The 22,074-nt window shown below is 41.9% G+C and overlaps 1 protein-coding gene across 1 annotated transcript; it reads right to left on the bottom strand.

Annotated features, from left to right (window-relative positions):
- Positions 1-883: 883 nt before the first annotated feature.
- Positions 884-22,030, bottom strand: LRRC42 (leucine rich repeat containing 42). Its single transcript, XM_023258717.2, has 8 exons — positions 21,827-22,030; positions 15,579-16,065; positions 10,135-10,266; positions 8,847-8,965; positions 6,966-7,054; positions 6,683-6,796; positions 3,088-3,172; positions 884-1,383 (listed from the first exon to the last, which is right to left on the bottom strand). The coding sequence occupies exons 2-8, from the start codon at positions 16,049-16,051 to the stop codon at positions 1,109-1,111; spliced, it is 1,287 nt and encodes a 428-aa protein (XP_023114485.1). The 5' UTR covers positions 16,052-16,065; positions 21,827-22,030; the 3' UTR covers positions 884-1,108.
- Positions 22,031-22,074: the final 44 nt, after the last annotated feature.

Below are 22,074 nucleotides of genomic sequence, written 5' to 3'. Positions count from 1 at the left end.
TAACCAACTCATTTGAGGCTGAGTTTTTTCTTTACTGAGGTGTTTTTTTTCCCTCATAACAAGTGCCCTCCTTAATACCCATCACCCATCTAGCCTGTCTCTCACCCACCTCCCTCCATCAACTCTCAGTATGTTCTCTATTGTTAAGAGTCTCTTGTGGTTTGTTTCCCACTCTTCTCTCCCCGACCCTTCCCATATGTTCATCTGTTTTGTTTCTTAAATTCCACATATGAGTGAAATCATAGGGTATTTGTCTTTCTCTGACTGATTTCCCTTAGCATAATACACTCTAGGTCCATCCATATTGTTGCAAGTGGCAAGATTTCATTCTTTTTGATGGCCAAATAATATTCCACTGTGTGTGTGTGTATACACATATATATACATACACATACATATATACATACACATACATATATACATGTATATACACACATATATATACATACACATATATATACATATATACACATATATATACATATATATATATACCACATCTTTATCCATTTACACACACACACACACACACACACACACACACACACACATACACCACATCATATATACCACATCATCTTTATCCATTCATCAGTCAACAGACATTTGGGCTCTCTCCATAGTTTTGCTATGATGCTGACTTTTCCGAACTCTAAAGTGGGGCTAGTACCTATCTTCCATTGTTGCCGTGAGGACAGGGTGTGGCACATAGGCATTCAGTAATGGAAGGAAGACACACACACACACACACACACACACCCTCTTGGCTGGGTCACCCTGTAGTAACAAATCATGCTAAGCCGCCTTGTTAATTCACTTGGCCTCCTATCCCAAACCAAAGTGGTGTTTCCTGTAGCTCCAGTCTACATTTCACAAGCAGAACTTAAGGACAGCAAAAACGTTTATTTGAAAAAATTACTATGTATTGAAAATATACATTAGAAATTATTACATACTTCCATAGCATTCCCCTCCCCCACCACAAAAGTAGAAATATCCACTTGCTATGCTAATGCCATAGGTAAAGTCAAACAAAAGGGAAAACACCATCAGCCCCCTTTCCTCATACGTAAGAGTAGGGGGAAAGAGGTCAACTCCTATCTACCAATCAGTAGGAATTTAACAAGTCCCAGTCTTCCACAGCAAGACACACGTATTTCTGCTTTGAAGACTGTGAAGAGTTGCTCTGTTCCTTCTCTGGCTCTTCAAAAGCTCTCTTCTTGCTCTTCTTTGACTCCTGGCTTGAGACAGCTTCGCGCTTCAATAGTGGCCCATGGCAGTCTGGGGCTTTCTCTTTATAGAACTGGAGTTTCTCAGAAGAGTTCATGTGGGTATCTGCCAGGGCACACTTCACAGGGGCTTCTGTTCGAGCCCGCTTGCCATCTGTGAGGGTGACAGAGGGAGGGGCAACGAGTTGACTATGCTGGTGTGCTAATGCCTGCCCAAGTCCAGAGAGATGATCCAAGGCAAACGACAAAGGCCTTAACAGGCAGAGGTCTGGATTAATTTTATTCTCTTCTGAATGCCCTACAGAGGAACAGTGGCATGTGCACTGGCACAGGGTGGAGGCGTGTACTCATGTGGGAGTACGACAGATTTGGATTCAAATCCCAGCTCTGCCACTTCTGGATAAGTGGCCTTGGGCAAGCAGCTTCTCGAAGATTCAATTTTCTCAGCTTTATAAGGATATAAATCCTATTTTATGAGGGTGATGTGGAGATAAATGAAGCAACATATAAAGTGTTCAGCTCAATGTTCGGCACAGAGTAAAAGCTCAAAAAATGTTCCCTATTATTCTTCAAAATCTGGACTCTGTCTTCTAAAAAAGAGCCAAATTTGTGGCACACTCTAGCAAATGATCCCACCTTATTCTATAGTTTTTGGTATGCCCTGAATTCTTATTTTGCTACCTTTATTTTTCCTTCATTTTGATTTCATCCCTTAACTCTTTTAAAAAATTATGATAAAGTATAGTTAACCTCAATTTACCACTTTTATAATTTTTGAGTGTATAGTTAGTTCTGTGGCATTACATACATTCATTGTTGTGCAAACATCACCATCTTTCTTCAAAACGTTATCATCTTGCAAAATGAAATGATATACCTATTAAACAATAACTCCCCATTTCCCTCCCCGCCAGTCCCTGACAACCACTACTCTATTTTCTGTTTCTCTCGACTGTTTTAGGAACCTCTTATAAGAGGAATCATATAACCTGTTTCTTTCTGACTGGCTTATTTCAGTTGGTATGATCTCTTCAAATTCCATCCATGTTATGTCAAAACTTCTTTCTGTCTTAATGCTAATATTCTATTATATGGAAATGCTACATGTTATTTATCCATTCATCTTTCTTTTCTTTTTTTTTAAAGATTTTATTTTTGGGGCGCCTGGGTGGCTCAGTCAGTTGAACATCCGACTTCGGCTCAGGTCACGCACGATCTTGCGGTTTGTGAGTTCAGGTCCCACATCGGGCTCCGTGCTAACAGCTCAGAACCTGGAGCCTGCTTCAAATTCTGTGTCTCCCCCCTCTCTGCCCCTCCCCACTCATGCTCTGTCTCTCTCTCTCTCTTAAAAATAAATAAACATTAAATAAATAAATAAATAAATAAATAAATAAATAAAGACTTCATTTTTAAGTAATCTCTACACCTAACATGGGGCTCAAACTCACAACCCAGGGATCAAGAGTCACATGCTCCACCGACTGAGCCAGCCAGGTACCCTTATCCATTCCATCTTTTGATGGATACCTGGGTTGCTTCTATCTTTTGGTTACACTTAATTCCTTTTTTAATGTTCTGTGCTCTACCCACTTTTGTGCCACTGCAAATCTTTTTTGAAACAAAATGGGATATTCATACAAACACACACACGTACATTTAATAAACTACTTTCCTGGTGTAGGTGCTTGAGGCTAAGTGTGAACTTACGCTGTAGCATGTTGAGACAATACAAGTTTTGATGATCTCTTTAAGTCAATACCATCATAATTACTTTTCCCACTGGGTTAAGACGGGCTAACTGCTTTAAGGGTGCAAATAACCTAAGGGCAAAAACTCCAAAGAAAAGGAAATTTCTTACAGAAGTGTTGAGCTGCTGTTCGAGGCTCCCCGGTTTCTCGTGGCTTCACAGCTTCTGAAGTCACACGCTCCCATTGCAGAACAATCTAAAATGCATTTGGAAAGATTTGAATCCGAACAAAATCTCAAGTTTTCCTTGTTTCCTCTAGTTCCCTTTCCAGAAACACAAATCCCTGTGGTAATCTTACTTCAGATGACAGGTGGTAAGAATAACCAAGTCAAGCTTGGATTTTCTGTTTTAACACATAAGGTGATCAGAATACAAACATGTTGGATATCTGTGTTTCCATGACTCAGGAAAAATCTGTGAAGCTGATTCCCTATTTTCATCTCTATTTCAAGCTAGAAAAAAGTGCATGTTCTCAAATTAAGTAATAAAATGTAAAACCTTAGTCATAATACTTTTCACACGTTCCTAGACTCACTTCCATGCCTTAAATGTATCAAATACAATTCAAACTCTTGTAAGTAAAATGCCCATGTTTCTGTATTCTCATCTTTCATGATCAGTTTCCGTTTTTTAAATCTGTTACAAATATATTATTATAAACTACTACAAATTCTTTTGGAAACTTGGCTGAATATAAAATATACATAAACAAAGTAAGCGATTCTTTCACATACACCACAAGTAACAAGAACTTTTAATTTAATAGTTGTCATTACAGTATGCAATGAAACGATCCTAAAGAAAGTCGAAGAAAACATTTCAGGACACAGAGGCAGGACAGCACAAGAGTGTAAGAATACAGTGTTAGTGCCTCCACTTACTAGCCAGGGTACCCTCAGCAAGTGATTTGATTCTTTGGTCAGTATATACCACACCAGGCTCTTGGGAAGATTAAATGAGGGGTTTAGCAGTGTCTGGCACGCAGGAAGCACTCAGTGAATACCAGGTATCATCCCTTCCAGGATAACTTCCTGATTGTGGAAAACGGGTCAGATCTAAGAGAACGCCAGGATAAACCAAACCTGGTGACTTAGTGGGCAATCAGGAAAATAGTACTTCCTCTAACACTAGTAAGAATATCAAGAAGAGCTGCTGGGGGAAAGGGAAGAGGAAAATGAGCTTGGTTCCGGACACATTAAATCTGGGGTGCACGGTAGAGATTTATGGACAATATTTAGGAACGGGTCTGAAGTCTGATGTGTCAGAGAAGGTAAAATCTTCCCTGCAGGGACAGTTAAGGTGCTAAGATCAGTCAACATCACCAGGAGAGTGAGAGAAAACAGAGGAAGGGAGGAGGAAGTGAGGAATCAGCAAGAACTAGAGGGAGAAGCAAGCAGGAGTCAGGAGAAAGGCCAGGAGAGGAAGGCATAAGGCACGTATGTTTATACCAGTACTGCAGAAAAGTGAGCAAGGTGGAGAATGAGATCACACGCCACCTTCAAGAAAACACCCACCGCAGAGCAGCGGAGACCAGACACCTAGATTACAAGGGAGTAAGAGCCGAGTGGGCAATGAGGAGGGGGGCAAGATCGCAGAAACCAATTCACGGCTGCATTGGGGGGGATGAAGAACATGTTAGAAAAAAGGTAACTCATGTTTATACACATAAAGAAAGCGGCCAACAAAGCATGAGACTGAAAATTGAAGGGTGGGGCAGCAGAGGAAAATAATTGTTAGTGACCTATACCAGAGAAATGTGGAGATCTCAGGGACTGTAACTGAAAAACAAACACTGACATGCTTATCCCTAGAATAAAGTGGCACACTTGACCCCTTGGATAGGAGGGAAGTAGGATACGGTTGAAGAAATGGAAAAATTCTGAGACACTGATAGGGCAGTATGGGGACTCCTGTTAGCGGCCATCATTTTTCTGTGTCACCTGGGGAGAACGAGGCAGGAGACTGGAGTCAGCCTGAAACATTTCAGTGCGGATCAGCAAGAGATGGGTAAAATGCTGCGGCCACGCTTTAGGGGCCTGCTCAGGGGGATATGGCCTGAAGCCGCGTGTATGAAGGAGCCCCATCAACTTAAAGGCACGCCTCTCTTTGCTGACCTTTGCTTTATTACGTTTAGCAGATACTGTTTTTTATGAACTAGAGATCTGTGGCAATCCTGTGTAAAGCGAGTCTATTTGCATCATTTTTCCAACAGCATCTGTTCACTACACGTCTCTGTGTTACATTTTGGTAATGCTTGGAACACCTCAAGTTTTTTCATTGTTATTACATTTGTTATGGTCATTAGTGACAATGACTCGCTGAAAGCTCGTGACAATGGCTAGCATGTCTCAGCAATAAAATATTTTTAATTAATGTAACGTACTTTACTTTTTTAGACGTAATGCTGTCACACACTTAACAGACTACAGTATAAACAGAAATCTTATATGCACTGGGAAAGCAAAAAAATCATCTGACTTGCTTTATTGCAAGATTTGCTTTATTACAATATTCGCTTCATTGAGGTGATGTGAACCAAACCCACAATATCTCCATGGTACACCTGTACTTCAGGCCAGGATGCTAGGTATTTTACTTCATCCTCACTAAGCTATTTAAGAGAGGTCCTGGTTTCTGCATTTTACAGATGAAGAAACAGCAAATCCAAGTTGCCTAAGTCATGTAGCTATTGGGCTGTCCAGCCAGGATCCCAAACTCCTGTCTCTTTGACTCCATAGCCTATGCTCACTCCACCATATCATGTGCTACCAAACTTCATTAAACCTCTGTTTGACTATCCCACATCTGTCCCAAGTCCACTGGATACATATAGGATTCATTCAGTGCTACAAACCTTCTGGCAATGCACTGTTGTGATTATTTCAGCATAACGTTTTCTGGACAAATGTCAAAGTGCTCCTAAAATACTGACTCATCCCTTCCTGATTACTTACAGGGAGGTGATGTTACAATTAGGCAGTTGGATAGGTCCACCATCATGCATTATAGTGGAGCCAAGGAGGAATTCAGAACCAAACATTTTGGTGGGTCCTCTAGGCCTGCACCAAGAAATATTAAAGTGTGTGTGGAAGAAAGGCACGAGCTACAGGCAAGCTGCCGTCTACTGGTGCTCTACTACTCGGTTACCTTCTGACTTCCTATTTAGGTCTACACTTTACCAAGTTGAGGAAGACCACCAAGAAGACATGAGAGAATCAAAGCCAAGAAGTTGAAAATGGGAGGGTTTGCTTAGTGAGAGGACAGAAAAAGGTATGTCCTCACTAAGACTCTAAGAGTTAAGAAATTGGTCCAAACTAAGGAGAAGAATCAGATTTGAATCCTAAACAGTGCAACTTATTCTCTTTTCAGCATTTACCTACATGCTAAGGGAATTTGTCCTAAAGTTAGGTCATATTGCTTTTTTGCATAGCAAGCCAGAATATGCTTTTTTCTGAGTTGTTTATAACATGGCATTTTCTCCCAGGGTGAATAAGGATGAGACACAAGCTAGTGACCAGAGCAAGAGATTTAAGGATCAGCATCTAACACCTTGCTTTAAGTAGCTGGGTCAGTTAAAGGCCATCAGTGTCTCCGATTTGACATGAAGACGGCCATTCATTCAGACTACCAAGAGGATTAATGTTTGTTCAAAGTGTTGATTGAAGCACTTGGACTTCTCACTGTGGGAGAGAAAAAGCTGCAGTACCTGGTCAGCCCAGCCCTCTGTCTTGCAGTTACTGTGATCAAATTCCTTCAAAGGCACTTTGGAGTGGACAAGGCCTATGTGAGTCTGGAGCTTGTGTTTGATGGCTTTGATGTCCTATGAGGGAAAGAATAAGAATGCACACACATCTGGTCAATTCGTGCTTACTTTCAGTAGGAAATAAGTACTATCATAAATACCAGTTCTTTCTAAACACCAATTAGCAGGAGCCAAAAATATCTAATTGTCAGTCTGGAGAAATAAAAGAAGGGAGCAAATGTCTTACCTTGAGCCCTGTCCCAGAAATATCTAAACAGTTTAGTTTTCTAAAAGAGAAGAGGTATCCAATGCCCGCATCTGTGATCTCAGGATTACCTAGATGCCAGAAACATAGGTTGTATTACAATATACAGTATAACTAATGCTAAAATCCAACAACAAACTCAGAAAAAATGCCAAGCAATAAAATATAAAGTACTGAGTGAGCAAACTTTGCAGAGAAAACCAATATAAGGATCTTATCTTTATCCTGTCTGTAATATGGAAAAGCCATACTAGACGACCCTTAAGATCCTTTATAGCTCTAACTTTCTAGGAGCTGGGGATTAGCAGAAAAATAAACGAGGCCACCCGGGTGGCTCAGTTAAGTGTCCGACTTCGGCTCAGGTCCTGATCTCACCGGCTGTGGGCTCGAGCCCCGCATCAGGCTCTGTGTTGACAGCTGAGAGCCTGGAGCCTGCTTCGGAATCCATGTCTCCCTCTCTCTCTGGCCCTCCCCATCTCGCACGCGCGCTCTCTTTTTCTCAAAAATAAACAAACATTAAAAAAAAATTAACCAGGAAGTTATCCCAAAGGGTTTAATTTGGAGCTTTATGAAAGTAGCATACATGAACATGTATTAAAATGGTTTATCAGACTTTGTGCATGGTTATTTCACCTCCAAAGTTAAAGATTTATTTTAAAAATATATGTATTTCTAAGCTATGAACCTTTCTTTTTTCTTTAAATGTTTTTATTTTTTGTTTTAGAGAGCGAGAGCACACACGCACACGAGCATGAGCAGGGGAGGGGCAGAGAGAAACGGGGACAGAGGACCCCAAGCAGGCTCTATGCTGACAGCGGTAGGCCCGATGTGGGGCTTGAACTCATGAACCTCGAGATCATGATGTGAGCTGAAGTCCAACGCTTAACCAACTGAGCCACCCAAGTGTCCCTTTAAAAAGATTTTCAAAGGTATTTAGACATAGGACAACCACTACTCACTAACTTGCACTGTTTTCAGAAGCCTTTCTCACATATTACCTTCTCAACTCAGACAGTACTACTTGAATCCTCAAGGCCATAAACACAATGCCTGGCACATTCTAGATGCTCAAAAAATATTTGCTGAATAAATATGCTTTCCTGGGAGGGAGACTGGACATTCACTATTGTTTCTGTTCTACAGAAGCTAAGGCCCAGGAGGTTAAATAACTTGCTCAAGGGTACACAGCCGCTAAAAATACAGCAGAGCAAGGACTGTCCTCTGATCTTAAACCCCTGTTCCTTTTATTCTTTTGACACCATACCAACCTGCTATATATTCAATGGATGCTCAGCTAAATTGTAAATGATCTCTACCAACTTTCTACCACTGAAATCAATATCTGGTTAATCCTGAGAAAGTTATCACAACTGTGAATTCATCCAGATTGTCATCAGACAAATACTGATTAAAAAAAGACCTAGGTGACAGACACCATGGATCAGCAACTCAAAGAGAGAGGAGCCACATGTCCTTTCTATGTGCCATGAATATGATGAAAGGCTGTTCTGTCTGTACACAGTAAGTGACCCAGATGAATGTGGAAAGGCTTTTCCTATTCTTTTTTTCAGGACTGCTTTGGCTATTCGGGGTCTTCTGTAGTTCCATATAAATTTTAGGATTGTTTGCTCTAGCTCTGCGAAAGGTGTTTCCTATCCTAAAGAAGTGGCAGCATACAGGAAAGGAATATAGTCAGGAGTCAAGAGCCTCTGGCTTTAGTTCTGCTCTGCCACTAACTTGCTATGGCAGCTAGGAAGGGTCACCTCCCCTTCATCTTACCACCTCTAAATTGATGGGGAAAAATAGGGGATTTCTAAGGCCACTCTTCCAACGTTAAATACTATAATTGCTAATAAAACTTACAAGATAAGTCTAATAATGTTAGATTTTCAAGGCCTCTTTTCATCACTCGAACTGGTGCTGTCATTTTCCGCACCCCGGCATCAGATAAACAATTATCCTTCAGGTGGAGTTGAGTTACACTAGGGAAATAAAGTCCATACATAAATCACTTAAACAGAGTTTGAGAAAGTCCACATACATAAATTTCACCTAAATACCTAAAATACAAAATATCCTCTACATCCTGTTATTTCACACCCAATGCGTTTAACAGCTAAAAATCTTTTGTTGCTATTTACTGATGGTTAACTTAGGGATCAAAGTGTCAATGTAGCACTAACCTCAGATGGCAGAGGACACTAATAGTATATGGTCAAATGAGGTAAACAGGGACTTCACGAAGGAAATAAATATACCCTGTTTAACACAAAAGCTGCATTCATGACAAATCCTAAGTGAAAACCAAAAACACTCTATGTCAGGAAAGTCTATTAAAGAATTTCTATTAGAATTCATTTTGCAAAGCAAATAATCCTCTAATTTTAACTAGCTTTATGAATCCAGATTTTCAGATTGGATTTTTAGGTATACCCATAACCCAATCCATCCAGCTAACCTGAAATTGTGTATTAATTTGCTCCACTGTCCCCCACACAAGAAATCTGAACCTTTACTAACCCCACACAAAAATACCTTTGTATGGGGCACTGTGTAGTGTCGCTGTCTGAGGCAGGCCCCAGGAAGCTGGTTAGACTTAACTTTGTAATGCTGTTATCCTTCTGGATGTTTATGAAACCACAAAGAACCCATCTGGCCTCCTTTCTGCTGGCCAGACTAACGGGATCAGTTGGTCTATTTGTGAATGTGTATAAACTGGGTGATTTTTTAAGATTATGGTTCTTGAAAAGGATTAGGCAGTGTTTAGTAGTTTACGTTTTAAGTAGTTTATAGTTCAATGATAGTTAAAATAAAAGAAAATGATTGTAGATACCTGTATAACTATCTCATGCTAGAATAACCTAGGACTGGACAAATTGAGAGCAAAATTATTTTCACCTCTGTAGTTTCCTATACTACATGTTGAAATAAAGGTTATTTATAAAAGGAACCAGCTAACTTACTTCCTAAGACCTGTCCAATCTATATTGCTTATGCTCAGTTAAAGGAGATTGAAAATGTTTTAGAAAAGAGTAAAAATCAGCAAATAAACACAGGATTAGGAAACAACCAGCATTCTTCAAGATGATCCCATTGGAACATTCTTTAAAAAAATAAAACAATTCATCTACAAGTAGTGGCAGGTCAATACCTAGACAGGGCCTCATTGGTGAGATGTTCTAGAAGTTCATGCTCATCTCCAAGCTTGCAACAGGAAAGATCCAGGCAGGTCAGCTCCCGGAAAGACTTAATCTCCTCAAGTTTTTCTGAAATCACCAGGTATCTGTGGGGCATGGAGGGCAATCAACAACTTTTTCTTTTTAAAACGTTACCATTTATGGCTTTGTCAAACAGTCAACATTCTATCAGGACAAGGTACTATGTAATAAGCCGACTTCACCAACTACTGTGTGGGCACAGGTTGAGTTTTTAAATTAGTAAATGTCTTAAAAGTCTTTTTACATGATGGTGGGATAAAATCTTTAAATAAAAATGTACGAGCAAAGGCAAGACACAAGAAAAAATATCTGCTTTTTCAGAAGACAGACCTTGGTGTTGGTGTTGGGCCCTATGGGAGGATTTCCAAACTTTAGGATACTCAAAAACTTAATCATTTATTTTTTTGAAGTTGCCTTTTACCTTATGCTCAGGATCTACTGGTTTGAAAACTGGAATATGACCTGGAACTCTGGGTTCCAATCTCTGCACATCCCCAAGAATATACCAAGAGATATCTGGCAGATCACATTTTCTCTCTTCTATTCAAACACACGCTTCAGTAGCTGCTCACTCCACTGTGCCTATTAACTTTACTCCAAAAGTAAGTGCAGCATGATAGACTCCAAAGACTCAGTCTAATTGAGATGGTTAAGACAAGTCTGTGAGCACAAACAACTTAATTACACTGGAGCACCTTGCCAAACTATTATCAGGAAGCATCAGGCAGGCCTCTGGAGAGGAAAAGAAGATCAAAAGGGCATTTCACAGCCCGGGCTAGGGCCTCCACCCTGCTTTCTAGTTGTTCATCTATTTCAGATGATGTCAGTGAGAAAAAATCAAAAAGGGATTAGGTGTGACAGGAAACAGAGGAGAGGATCCTAAAAGAACAGGGAAACTAACTTATAGCAAGAGACTGCCTTCCTCATCCATTCTCCCCATGGGTGTCTAAAGTTTCGATTGCAAAATGGTATGCTAGGATCAGTGGAGTGACACTTAATAGTGCTCACTTCTCTCTTCTGTCAATAGGATCACAATTACCAAAAACAAGATGGAATAATCTGAGGGCAAGAGGGGAGTTATATCTCTTTTCTTCCTATTTCCAATCAAAATAAGATGTGCTGAAGCTGATCACTGGCCTGACTGCTAAGTACAGATGGCCTGGGGCATTGATACCCTCTCTAAGCTGCCTGGTGACAGAGCTCAGCTGGGTACACAATTGAGCCTTATTTACTCAGACATATTTTAACTGCACTGTAAATAAAGCTGCTGTTTTCCATCTTCCAATCACAGAGTTGAAGTGGGTTAATGGGGATTTGGGGGATTACTGGCAATCAGAGAAAGGAAAACACACATCCTTTGATCAATTAACCAAAATATTTTCAGTAATTCTGAAACAAGGGTTATCTGCAAAGGACCTAACAATGTATACTTTGATTAATAAACATTACAAAATCAAGGCTGAGAAACCAACATACAAAGCCACAGACACTACTAGATGCTTATCTAGGACATGATCAAAGCTCTAGGGTCTTGCTCAACACTGGTCTTCCGATTTGCCCCACAGAGTTCAGAATGGTGTAATGGAGAAGCAACATAAAGAACACAGGCTTATTTTAGTGTCAGATACACCTGAATTTGGATTTTAACAATGCTAATTACTTGTGTGACTACAGAAAGTTACTTAACCTCTCTGATCCTCAATTTCTCCAGCTAGAAAATGGGGTAAAGGATTACTTCTTTTAAGAATTATTAAGAAAATTAGAAACAATATTCCAAAAACACGTGACATCTTATAGAACTTCATTCAATGGTGGCTATTTTTTTATTTGAGGCAGAGAGAAAGCGTGCAGGCGAGTGTGAGCAGAGGAAGGAGCAAAGAGAGAGAGAAAGAGAGAGAGACAGACAGATAGGGAGAATCCCAAGCAGGCTCTGCACTGTTAAGCACAGAGCCCAATGTGAGGCTTGATCTCGCAAACTGTGAGATCATGACCTGAGTCGAAATCAAGAGTCAGACACTTAACCCAATGAGCCACCTAGGAGCCCCAGGATGATATTTTAAGAAAACATACTTGCCTCCCTGTGACCACCAGTGGGTTTAAAAATCACTGGGCTTTCGGGGCACCTGGGTGTCTCAAGTCGGTTAAGCATCTGACCCTTGATTTTGGCTCAGGTCATGATCTCACAGTTTGTGGGATCAAGCCCTGTGTTGGGCTCTTGGCTGACGGCGAAGTCAGCTTGGGATTCTCTCTCTCTCTCTCTCTCTGCCCCTCCCCTGTTCATGCTTGCACGTGAGTGCGCACACTCTCTCCCTCTCAAAATAAATAAATAAACTTAAAAAAACCCAAACCACTGGGTTTTCAACACAAGGAAGAAATAGTTTTACACGGTTGGGACCCAGCTGCAAAGACACTGGCTTCTTCTGACAAGCAGCTTTGTGACCTACCCCAAGGCAGCAAGTGACTGAACATCCCCAATCACCTTATTTTCAATAATTTTCTCAGCCTCTTTCTCTTTGACTTGAACTCTTTTGTGCTGGTAAAACCTTTCTGCAGCAGCATCAGCCCTGGATTGTAAATGCAAACCCAAATCTCTTGTCCATTTCCTATTTTTCCTTTGGGGATTCTAAAGTAGAAGGGAAGTTTGGAACCATAATTGAAAATCTTACTCTTGTATCTGAATAAGACAACAAAGTTGAGAATTGTTGCACTAAAACATGAATCAAAAATCATGTTAAAAATGTTTCCATTTTTCTGATTATAAAAGTAATACAAGTTCCTTGTAGAAAAAAATTAAGAAAATTTGAAAAATTATAAAGAAAAGTATAACGGTACACAGACATCACAAATGGATAAAAAGTATTTTTGCCATCATAAGAAATACCTTAGCTATAATGGTAGATGGGGGAAAAACAGAAAACAAGTTATAGAGTATATTTCCAAGTGTGTATTTGAAAATGATCACCACATATAGTGGCCTTAAGAATTTCTTAAAATTATAGCTTTATGTATTTCCCAAATATGCACTGCCTTTATAAAATAATTTTAAGATACAGTATGTATCATCCATTTATTTTTCATTGTTCTAATTTTTCTACAATGAACATAAATAACTTGGAACAAAACATGAAGGAGTAAAATGTATTTTAAATATATGAGCTACAATGAAATATTGCTTAGGCTTTTTCATTTAGGTAAGGTAATTCTTTTTTCTTCTGGCAGCGGCCCCCGGTTTGGTCGTGACTGACCACAGCACAGAGACAGAGCTTTTAGAATGTGCCTGCTCCGTTCCTAAGTCCACGGTTCTGCTCTCATCGGCATGTGTTTATGCCTTGTCTTTTTATAGTACAATGTTAGGACTGGGGTGAAACCATTAATTCCGTGAGCCAATTAAATAAAGATTGCTTCTTTTTTGTTTTTGTAAGCATATGAGTTTAGCTTATGCTTTCTGGTATGACTTTCTTCTCGTATATGCTCTTCTTAGCCTTGTTTTAACAGTCATATTGACGGTGCATCTTAATAGTAAGCTACCTTTCACATTTTCTAATCACAAGAAAAGTTCACACAGTGGCACACTAATTTTTTAAATCTACAGGTGTTGATGACTAAGGATTTTCAAAATATGTAAAGAAAGCAAAGTGTGTAACAGTGTAAGCAGTATGCTGCCACTTGTATAACAAAGGGGAGAATTATAGATGCGTGTACATGTGCAAGATATCTCTGGAATGATGTAAAACTGTGAATAGTAGTTGCTTCTGGAAAGATAGAAGATAAAATGGGAGATTGTTTCACTTTATATCTTTTTGTGTTTGTGTTTGAATTTTCCATGCACGTTTTTAAAGTTTTTTTTTTTTTTCATTAAAAAATGCTCATTTTACATGATGGAATAAAAACTTTAAATAAATCAATAAAAGCATGGGGCACCTGGGTGGCTCAGTTGGCTAAGTGTCCAACTTCGGCTCAGGTCATGATCTCACAGTCTGTGGGTTCAAGCCCTGCATCAGGCTCTGTGCTGACAGCTCAGAGCCTGGAGCGTGCTTTGGATTCTGTGTCTCCCTCTCTCTCTGCCCCTCCCCCATTTGCTCTCTCTCCCTCAAAAATAAAACTGTAAAAAAATTTAAAAAAAAAAATCAATCAATAAAAGCATATGAGCAAAGGCAAGTCACAAGGGTTGCTGTTGGGACCTGTGAAAATGAGTCATGGGAAGCCTCACTAAAATGAAGAGGGGAGTTTTCAGCAGGGGGAGCTCTTAAGCCCTATCACTAGGAGTCAATAGTGGACTCAACAGAAAGAGCGAGGCTTGACCTTAAATGGACTTGACCTTTCACGCAAACCCTATTCTACTATTCTACTACTTCCAGCCAGTAAAGAAACTGTTTTCCTCATCATCCGCCTCCCCCCCACCCCTCCACCCCGGCAATAGCTTTACCAATGAAAAGTCACCACACTTTGAACTCCTAGCTTACTCCAATGACTTTTAGTTCCAAACAACCTTCCCACCTTCCTTTTCTCCTTAAAAGAGTATGCCTTGGGATACCTGAGCGGCTCAGTTGGTTGAGTTTCTGATTCTTGATTTCAGCTCAGGTCATGATCTCATGGTTTGTGAGTTTGAGCCCTGCATCAAGCTCTGCACTGACAGCGTGGAGCCTGCTTGGGATTTTCTCTCTCTGCCCCTCCCCTGCTCACTGTCTGTCTGTCTGTCTGTCTCTCTCAAAATAAATAAGTTAATTAAAAAAAAAAAAAGTATGCCTCTCCTTTGTTCCCTTGGACTTGCCTGTGGTTTTGCCATAGCTTGTTTGTCCCAGGTTGCAATTCTCTTTTATTCCTGAATAAACCCATCTTCTGCTGATAAAATAACTGGTAGTTTCTATTTTTAAGGTGAACAGATCTTATGTGAAAATTTCCAAACTTCAGGATACTCGAAATTTTAATCACTATTTTAAAGTTCCTTTTTATCTAATGTTCAATATCTAGAGGTCTGAGAACTGGAACAGAGCCCAGAACTCTGGTTCCTAATCTTCACCTCCCCAAGAGCATACCAAGAGATATTTGGCAGATCACATTCTTTGTCTTTTCTGTTTTCTCACACTAGAAAAGTTGGGGGGTGGGGAGTTGGTAGATGAGTTATTTTTTTACTGAATGGAAGAGTGGTAGCAGTCAAGTAGTGACAAAGAGATTTCAAAATAAAGCTAAGTGTTTTCTGGTGGGGGTAGGGAGCGAGAAAGAGTGATTTTTCTCAAAATGGTCTGCCACTTTGTATTTGGAAGTTTTAAATTGAACTGCTATTTGATGGGGGAAGCCCCCAAGCCCACAAAGCCTGAGCACTAGACAGAATTAACACACCCAATAAAATACTTGATATCCCAATCGGAACACCCACCTGTTTCGCAAACACAGGGAACAAAGCACCAGACTTCCATAGGCCTCAGTGAATTTCTGTAAAGCCCTCAGCCCTGCACCTGGCTCTGTGAATTTCTGTCTGGCTTCTGCAGCAGAGAACAGCTTTTCAGCAATCTGCTCAGGAAAGCCAATAAGGGAATCAATATGATCAACATTGTCGGAGATAAAGCCCAGGACGAGGCTGAAGAGAGATTTGGCAGAGTACCGAAGATTCCCCTCCCGGGTATATGTAAAGATGAAATGATCAGTCTTCTCTTTCTGTGCAGTATCATCTTCCCTGTTCATGCAAAGCTCCACAGAGAAGCCTTTGGGAAACAGTCTGAAAGGCCTTGGCTTCTGCAGGCTACTCTTGACACCATCCAAGGCCAGATTGACCATGTGTAGCTGACCGTTTTCTCGTACATAGATAGGTCCTGGGTCCAGGTGGTTTTCTGAGTTGAGGTAGTAAGACATTGCCTTGGTTGCAACTGTAAAAGCAAAGCACAAAGGAAGCAATCCAATTAAAATGCCATTTGTAACATGTAATTTCATCTTGCTGTGCCCAGAGCTTTATAAGCCTACCAGGAAGGCCCTTTGGTTGGTTGGGGAAACAAAGCTTACCAGTTGCCTGTGAACTCTGGCAATGAAGGCTGCCTCTATTGCCTCTACCTGGAACGCCGTTTCTTACTTTCCCCCTTTTCTTTGTATCTGGTGCACTCCCACTCATCTTTCAAAAGCCAGCTCAAATCTTATTTCTAAAATTCACCCTGAGGAAGTTACAGAAGCACGCAGAGTCACTTCCAAGGAAAGTCATAGCAGCTCAGTTGGTAATAGCAAAACAACTGGAAACAACCTAAATGTCCAACAGGGGTGTTATTAAATAAGTTATGATACATCTGCACCATGGAACGTATGCAGTCATTAAAATCCTAAATTTTTTTACTGATTCGAAAGTTACAAACAGTACATAAGAAATTTACTATTTCTTTTTTTAAAAATATATTTATGCACAGAACAAAGACCAGCAACTAATAATTCTACCTTGGCACCTTCCACATCTTTGTTGACTCAGTGTTCCACTACTGATTTATTTCTGGGCCTGTGTTCTACTGGTTTGAGCTCCTTGAGGAGAGGGACCGTGTTTAATTCATCCAGACTCCCTAACATAGTGCTCTGGCATGTAACAGTCCCTGAGCAGATATTTGTGGAACTAAAGTTTACTCATTTGCTAAGCCTTACATAGACCACGAGCAATACGGTTTTTTGGATCTACAAAGAAAGACCTCCATCACAAGAGCTAAAACGAAAGCTATTCTACTCCTTGGAAACATCGTTATCTCTTAAGGTTCTATTAGATACTTTTGAGCTAAAGCAAAATACCAAAAACAGTGGGCATTTATGCAATCCTATGGGTGACATTTTGTGCTCAAGCATCAATTGGAATATCTGTTTTCCTGAGACACTGTGAGATTTCAAAAATACATGAGAAATTGCTATGTTAAATGAAAGTGTTTGATTATCATTTCCACAGCAACTTAGACAGAAAAAAATTTATATATGTCAAATAGCTGCCATTATCTTTAAATGACTCTCTCCGCACCTAGGTGGCTCAGTTGGTTAGGCTAAGTGACTTCTGATTTTGCCTCAGGTCATGATCCCAGGGTCATGGGATCAAGCCCTGCATCCCGCTCCGCAAGGAGCATGGAGCCTGCTTAGGATTCTCTCTCTCCCTCTAAAATAAATAAAAGACTCTGGCTTTTAAACTGAGCTAACCCAGCTTCTTCTGCATCCGTGCAGGGCTGGGATGTAGCTCTGATGCCATGTAAAAGCAAACAAGTCAGTGATCAAAAATGCTGAGTCTCTGGAGATCAAACAGTGATCCTGCTTGTGGGCATCAGTGCAATCCATGTTTCTCTGGAGGATAATTACGTGTATAAAAGCACATCAGAAAGAAGGGCCCTGCCTAGCCTGACAGCCTCACCTTTTCCTGCCCATCTTCTTATGCCCTACCTTCAGCCACGCCACACAATAAGTAAGTTGGCTGTGTTCTCTTATCCCAATGGTCTTTGCCCATTCTGCTCTCTTTGGTTGGAACACCCTTCTTTGCTTTTCTGACCTAGTTAAGCCTTACTCTCATTACCGAGCTCAACCACCATCCTTCTCCTGGGAAATCTTCACTAACTCCTCCACCAGTGCATGCCTGTCTGATTTTCCCAGAGGGCCAGTGTCTCCTTCTCTCTATATAGCATGTAGCACTGTGTACTATGTCTGTTCACTTGCTAATGTTCTCAGAGCTATGAGCTCTTTGAAGGCAAGACACTTAATGGATTCATCTCTTTTTCCCAGGCCCAACACAGGGCCTAGTACTGAGTAAGCCCTCAACAGATACTTGCTGGACTGAATGAAAGGGAGGGTGAGACCTCAAAGGGACAGACTTAGTGCTCTGAGCTGCAGGGCCTGAAGATACTGTTGCTAGGAGCCAGCTCCTCTTCTAGGCAACAGCTGCAGGCTCCTCCCCGACTTGCCAGACCCTTCTGCAGGTGGAAGAAGCAAAGCAGATGATGGGACTATATTGCTACTGGTACTACCAGGGGGAAAAAAATCTAAAACCCAGAAAAAAAAATTCCTGTCACAGTGCCAGCTCTTCTAACCCATACTCTCGCCAGTATTCAGTGCCTGCTGCTAAGGAAATGCCTCTCTTATTCTAAGCTCTTCATCCAGTAGAGATAAGTGTCTGGCCCCTTCAACCTCACAGACTTTAATCTTGAGGATGAGGAGACAAAGCAGAGCCCCTCAGTCTCTATCCCTGGATTTGGGCATTTAGAGCCCTACTCTACCTGTGGATCAGAAATTTGTCACCAGGCATGGCCCTAAAAAAGAATGACTTGACTGTAATATGAGAAAGGCAAATTCTATGGAAGATAGCATATTATAATAAATCAGCACACTATAAGCTCCCTGACAATGAAACAGGGTGTGCCCATCCGTATTACCCCTAACTCTCACCCCAACGGTGTGTTCCACAAACTTTGGAGTCCAATGGACAAATGGATGAATGACCACTTCGGGTGAAAATCAGAAAAGTCTGATTCCATCCAGCAGAGGGCACAAGCAACTTGGGATCAGAGTATGGATGCTAACCCAGGCTGCCCCAAATCCTGGCAGCTTCTCTTTGCATCGATCACTTTCAAAAAAAGGCATAGTTCTGGCTATATTTTACCTCTAAAGTACTCATCAAATGCTAGTTATCTTTCTAAATGATGAAAGAAAAACCCAGGATTTCCTGAAAAGTAAACCTACATTATCTGTCCAGAAGCCCCAAGGCTCCTCTGCTCTTCAATTGAAGGTACTTGAGTAACTAACCTTGGTTCAGGAAATCCAGGTAACCTTTGATTTCTACTACTAACTTTGTGCATCTCACATTCTCCCAATAAGAAGTTGTGAGGTACTATAGAATGAGCTAAGAATTAATGTTTAAACCTTTCAAGGTTAAGAACCATAAAGACAAGAGTATTCCACATAAAGCTTCTGTACTTGGTTTTACTTATGCCTGGCCATTTTACACGGTGGTCTATTATAAATGGGCCCTCAGGCAACAGGGCCTGTGCTATACCATGGCAAAAATCCCACACAAACTGGAAAATTAAAATAACTAGTATCTGTAAGAATATCTAGGTGAGATCTGTATTAACTATATTTTATATTAGATCAACAGAATGACAAGGTATTCTGATGGTCTCCCAGCTGGTCTCCAGAGAGGCAGTTTTGTAAACCATACAACCTCATAGAAAAATATCATGGGTGGGCGCCTGGGTGGCTCAGTCGGTTGGGCGGCCGACTTCGGCTCAGGTCATGATCTCACGGTCCGTGAGTTCGAGCCCCCCGTCGGGCTCTGTGCTGACAGCTCAGAGCCTGGAGCCTGTTTCAGATTCTGTGTCTCCCTCTCTCTCTGACCCTCCCCCATTCATGCTCTGTCTCTCTCTGTCTCAAAAATGAATAAATGTTAAAAAAAAAAATTAAAAAAAAAAAGAAAAATATCATGGGGAGCATGGGTGGCTTAGTTGATTAAGTGTCTGACTTTTGATTTCAGCTCAGGTCATGATCTCACGGTTCATGAGTTCGAGGCCCATGTTGGGCTCTGTGCTGGCAGCATGGAGTCCGCTTGAGATTCTGTCTCTCTCCCTCTCTCTCTCTGCCCCTTCGCTGCTCACTCATTCTCTTTCAAAATAAACTTTAGAAAAAGAAAATATTACAACAGTGTTCTATTCAGTCACCACAAATGAGCCAAAGTTATCACAAAACGTATCATTTCATCAAATGAAAAAAATGTAACCTTACTACATTAAGAACTCAGTTCTTTATAGCCTCTAAATAAGAGGCAAAAAACAAAAATAACTCATAACTAAACATGGCAACTTTTTACAACCTGCACCAGTTTACCAAGCAAAAAGCAGGACCATCCCACGCAAATGGACTGGAGGGAAGGAATCGGAGACAGAAGTCACAGGATTAAAAATGTGAGCTGAGTCTATGGCTCTCTAATTTGAAGTAAACACTTTCCTTAATTTTAGGAGGTAAAGTAACAATCCCCTAAGAATAAATCATACTGATGATGATGATACTGGGTGTGATAGCTACCATTTATTAAGCACCGACCGGATGTCAAGAACCGTGCTAGGTACTCTATTAAGTGATCTCATGTAGCCCTTGACAATCCTTTGAGATCAGGATTGCCACTTAACAGGTAAAGAGGCCCAGAGAAGTAAAGGAACTTACTTAAGGCACAGAGCTAGTAAATGGCAGAGCCAGAATTCAATCTCAAGGCTGTATTACTCCAAAGCTCAAGCTCTTTCAACTGCATGATACTGTCTCTCAAGAATAAAAATATGACATCAGCCTTAAGGATTAAAAAAAGATGTTAAAAATTAATCTCACCCACCTGTTTGATCCTTCTGGTATTCACTAGCTTAAGCTTGGGTGGGGGGTGGGCAGAGAGGAGATTAAAAACAAACAAAAAAAAAGTGGACATCTGAAGAAAGAGTTGGTGGGAACAGAGCCAGGACAGAGCTACACTGAGGCCTCCCTTCCTCCCTCTGCCAGGGCAGAAATTACCCACATCCACACACCAGGAAAACATCTGTCAACCCATGGCCTTCATCCCAAGGCTGCAGACACCCTTGGTTTATTTGAAAATGCAGTATTCTTGAGAAAATTTCCACACCAAAATGTGAACAGAAACTAGTTTCAAACCACCAATAACCAACTAACAGCCTTACCTGCATTGTTCTGTGTCACCACCATTATTCAATTTTTAACTCCTTGCATTCCCACCGCCCCCCCCCAGCACTTTCCTACCTGCCTTTTCACCCCTACCCTTTCCTTTCACACCACACCCAGCTCCCTACTTCCCTCCAGGAGCAGGCCAATCTCTTCTACATCCTGACACTCTTACAGTTCTTCTACCTGCCAACTCTAGAGCTATTCACACACAACCCAATCTCTACACCCCAAATCCTCACCTCACTCCCTTCATCCACTCCCAGCATCCCTGCCCTGACTTCTCACATCTCAGGCCCTTCCAGTCCTTCCATGGCCCTTGTGAAATAAGGTTCTCGGTCCCAAACACCTTATTCCACTTCCACCTGCCTCTCCTTCCTTCCCCACACTGTTCCACCCCCATCGATTCCCCTGTCCTTTGCCAAGTATTCTTCCCTTCCTCCCACTGTCTGGGATTCCCTCTCCTAGGACGACAATCTCTCCATCCCTTTTCTTGTCTTCTGTCGATAACCTTCAAAATCCCCTTCCTTCACGCCTCACAACGCCCAACTTCATAATCCACAGCCCCAACTTTTCTCCCCTACCCCCAAGACCCCACCCCTTCTATTCCAATCCTGATCCTTTCCTTCTTACAACCCTCAAATCCCACTTCGTTTTCCCCTTCCCCAGTACCGCAATTCTCCACCCCTCCCTCAATTCCCACGCATGCCCCTCCCCGAGCCCGCCCAAAGTGACCCAGGTCCTTTCTCCCACCTTGCCCCCAACTGCCCTACCACGGCACCCCGACCCCACCCGTAAACCCATCTCCCATACCCCTATCTCCTCATCCTCACACCTCTCACCCAAACCACACCCCAACCCCGTCCCTCCCGGTCTACCCCTCCCCCAGTCCGCCCCTCCCTCACACCCCGCCCCCGCCCCCACTCGCAGCCCCGGGCTGCGTGAGCGGCCCAGCCCGCGGCCGCCACCTACCTGTGCCCCTGCCCGGGGCTGCGAGCGGCAGCTTCTAGGTGGCGGCTCCCTCCTCCCGCAGCGCGGCTGATGGGGGAAGCGGCTCGGCGCCCCGGGCACAAAGCTAGGGAGGGTGGGACCGAGAGAGGTTGGGAGGAGGGAGGGGGCTGGGGGCGACCTGGCGCTGTGGGACCGCGGGACTGGCGGGGGCGGGGGAGAAGGCTGGGCTGGGAAGACGCGCGTGCGCGGAACCCGGCATGAGGGGCGGG

Source organism: Felis catus, chromosome C1 (assembly GCF_018350175.1).
Source record: "Felis catus isolate Fca126 chromosome C1, F.catus_Fca126_mat1.0, whole genome shotgun sequence".
NCBI classification, from domain to species: Eukaryota; Metazoa; Chordata; class Mammalia; order Carnivora; family Felidae; genus Felis; species Felis catus.
The sequence above is the reverse complement of the archived record's forward strand: the minus strand, read 5'-3'. Positions and strand labels throughout refer to the sequence as shown.

Excerpts from the sequence above, each read along its gene's own strand:
- LRRC42 (XM_023258717.2), bottom strand. The coding sequence starts at position 16,051 with ATGTCTTACTACCTCAACTCAGAAAACCACCTGGACCCAGGACCTATC. Across the intron at positions 7,055-8,846 it reads AACATTATTAGACTTATCTT|GTAATCCTGAGATCACAGAT; the intron begins GTAAGTTTTATT and ends TCTGGCATCTAG. Across the intron at positions 1,384-3,087 it reads AACAGCAGCTCAACACTTCT|ATGGCAAGCGGGCTCGAACA; the intron begins GTAAGAAATTTC and ends TCACCCTCACAG.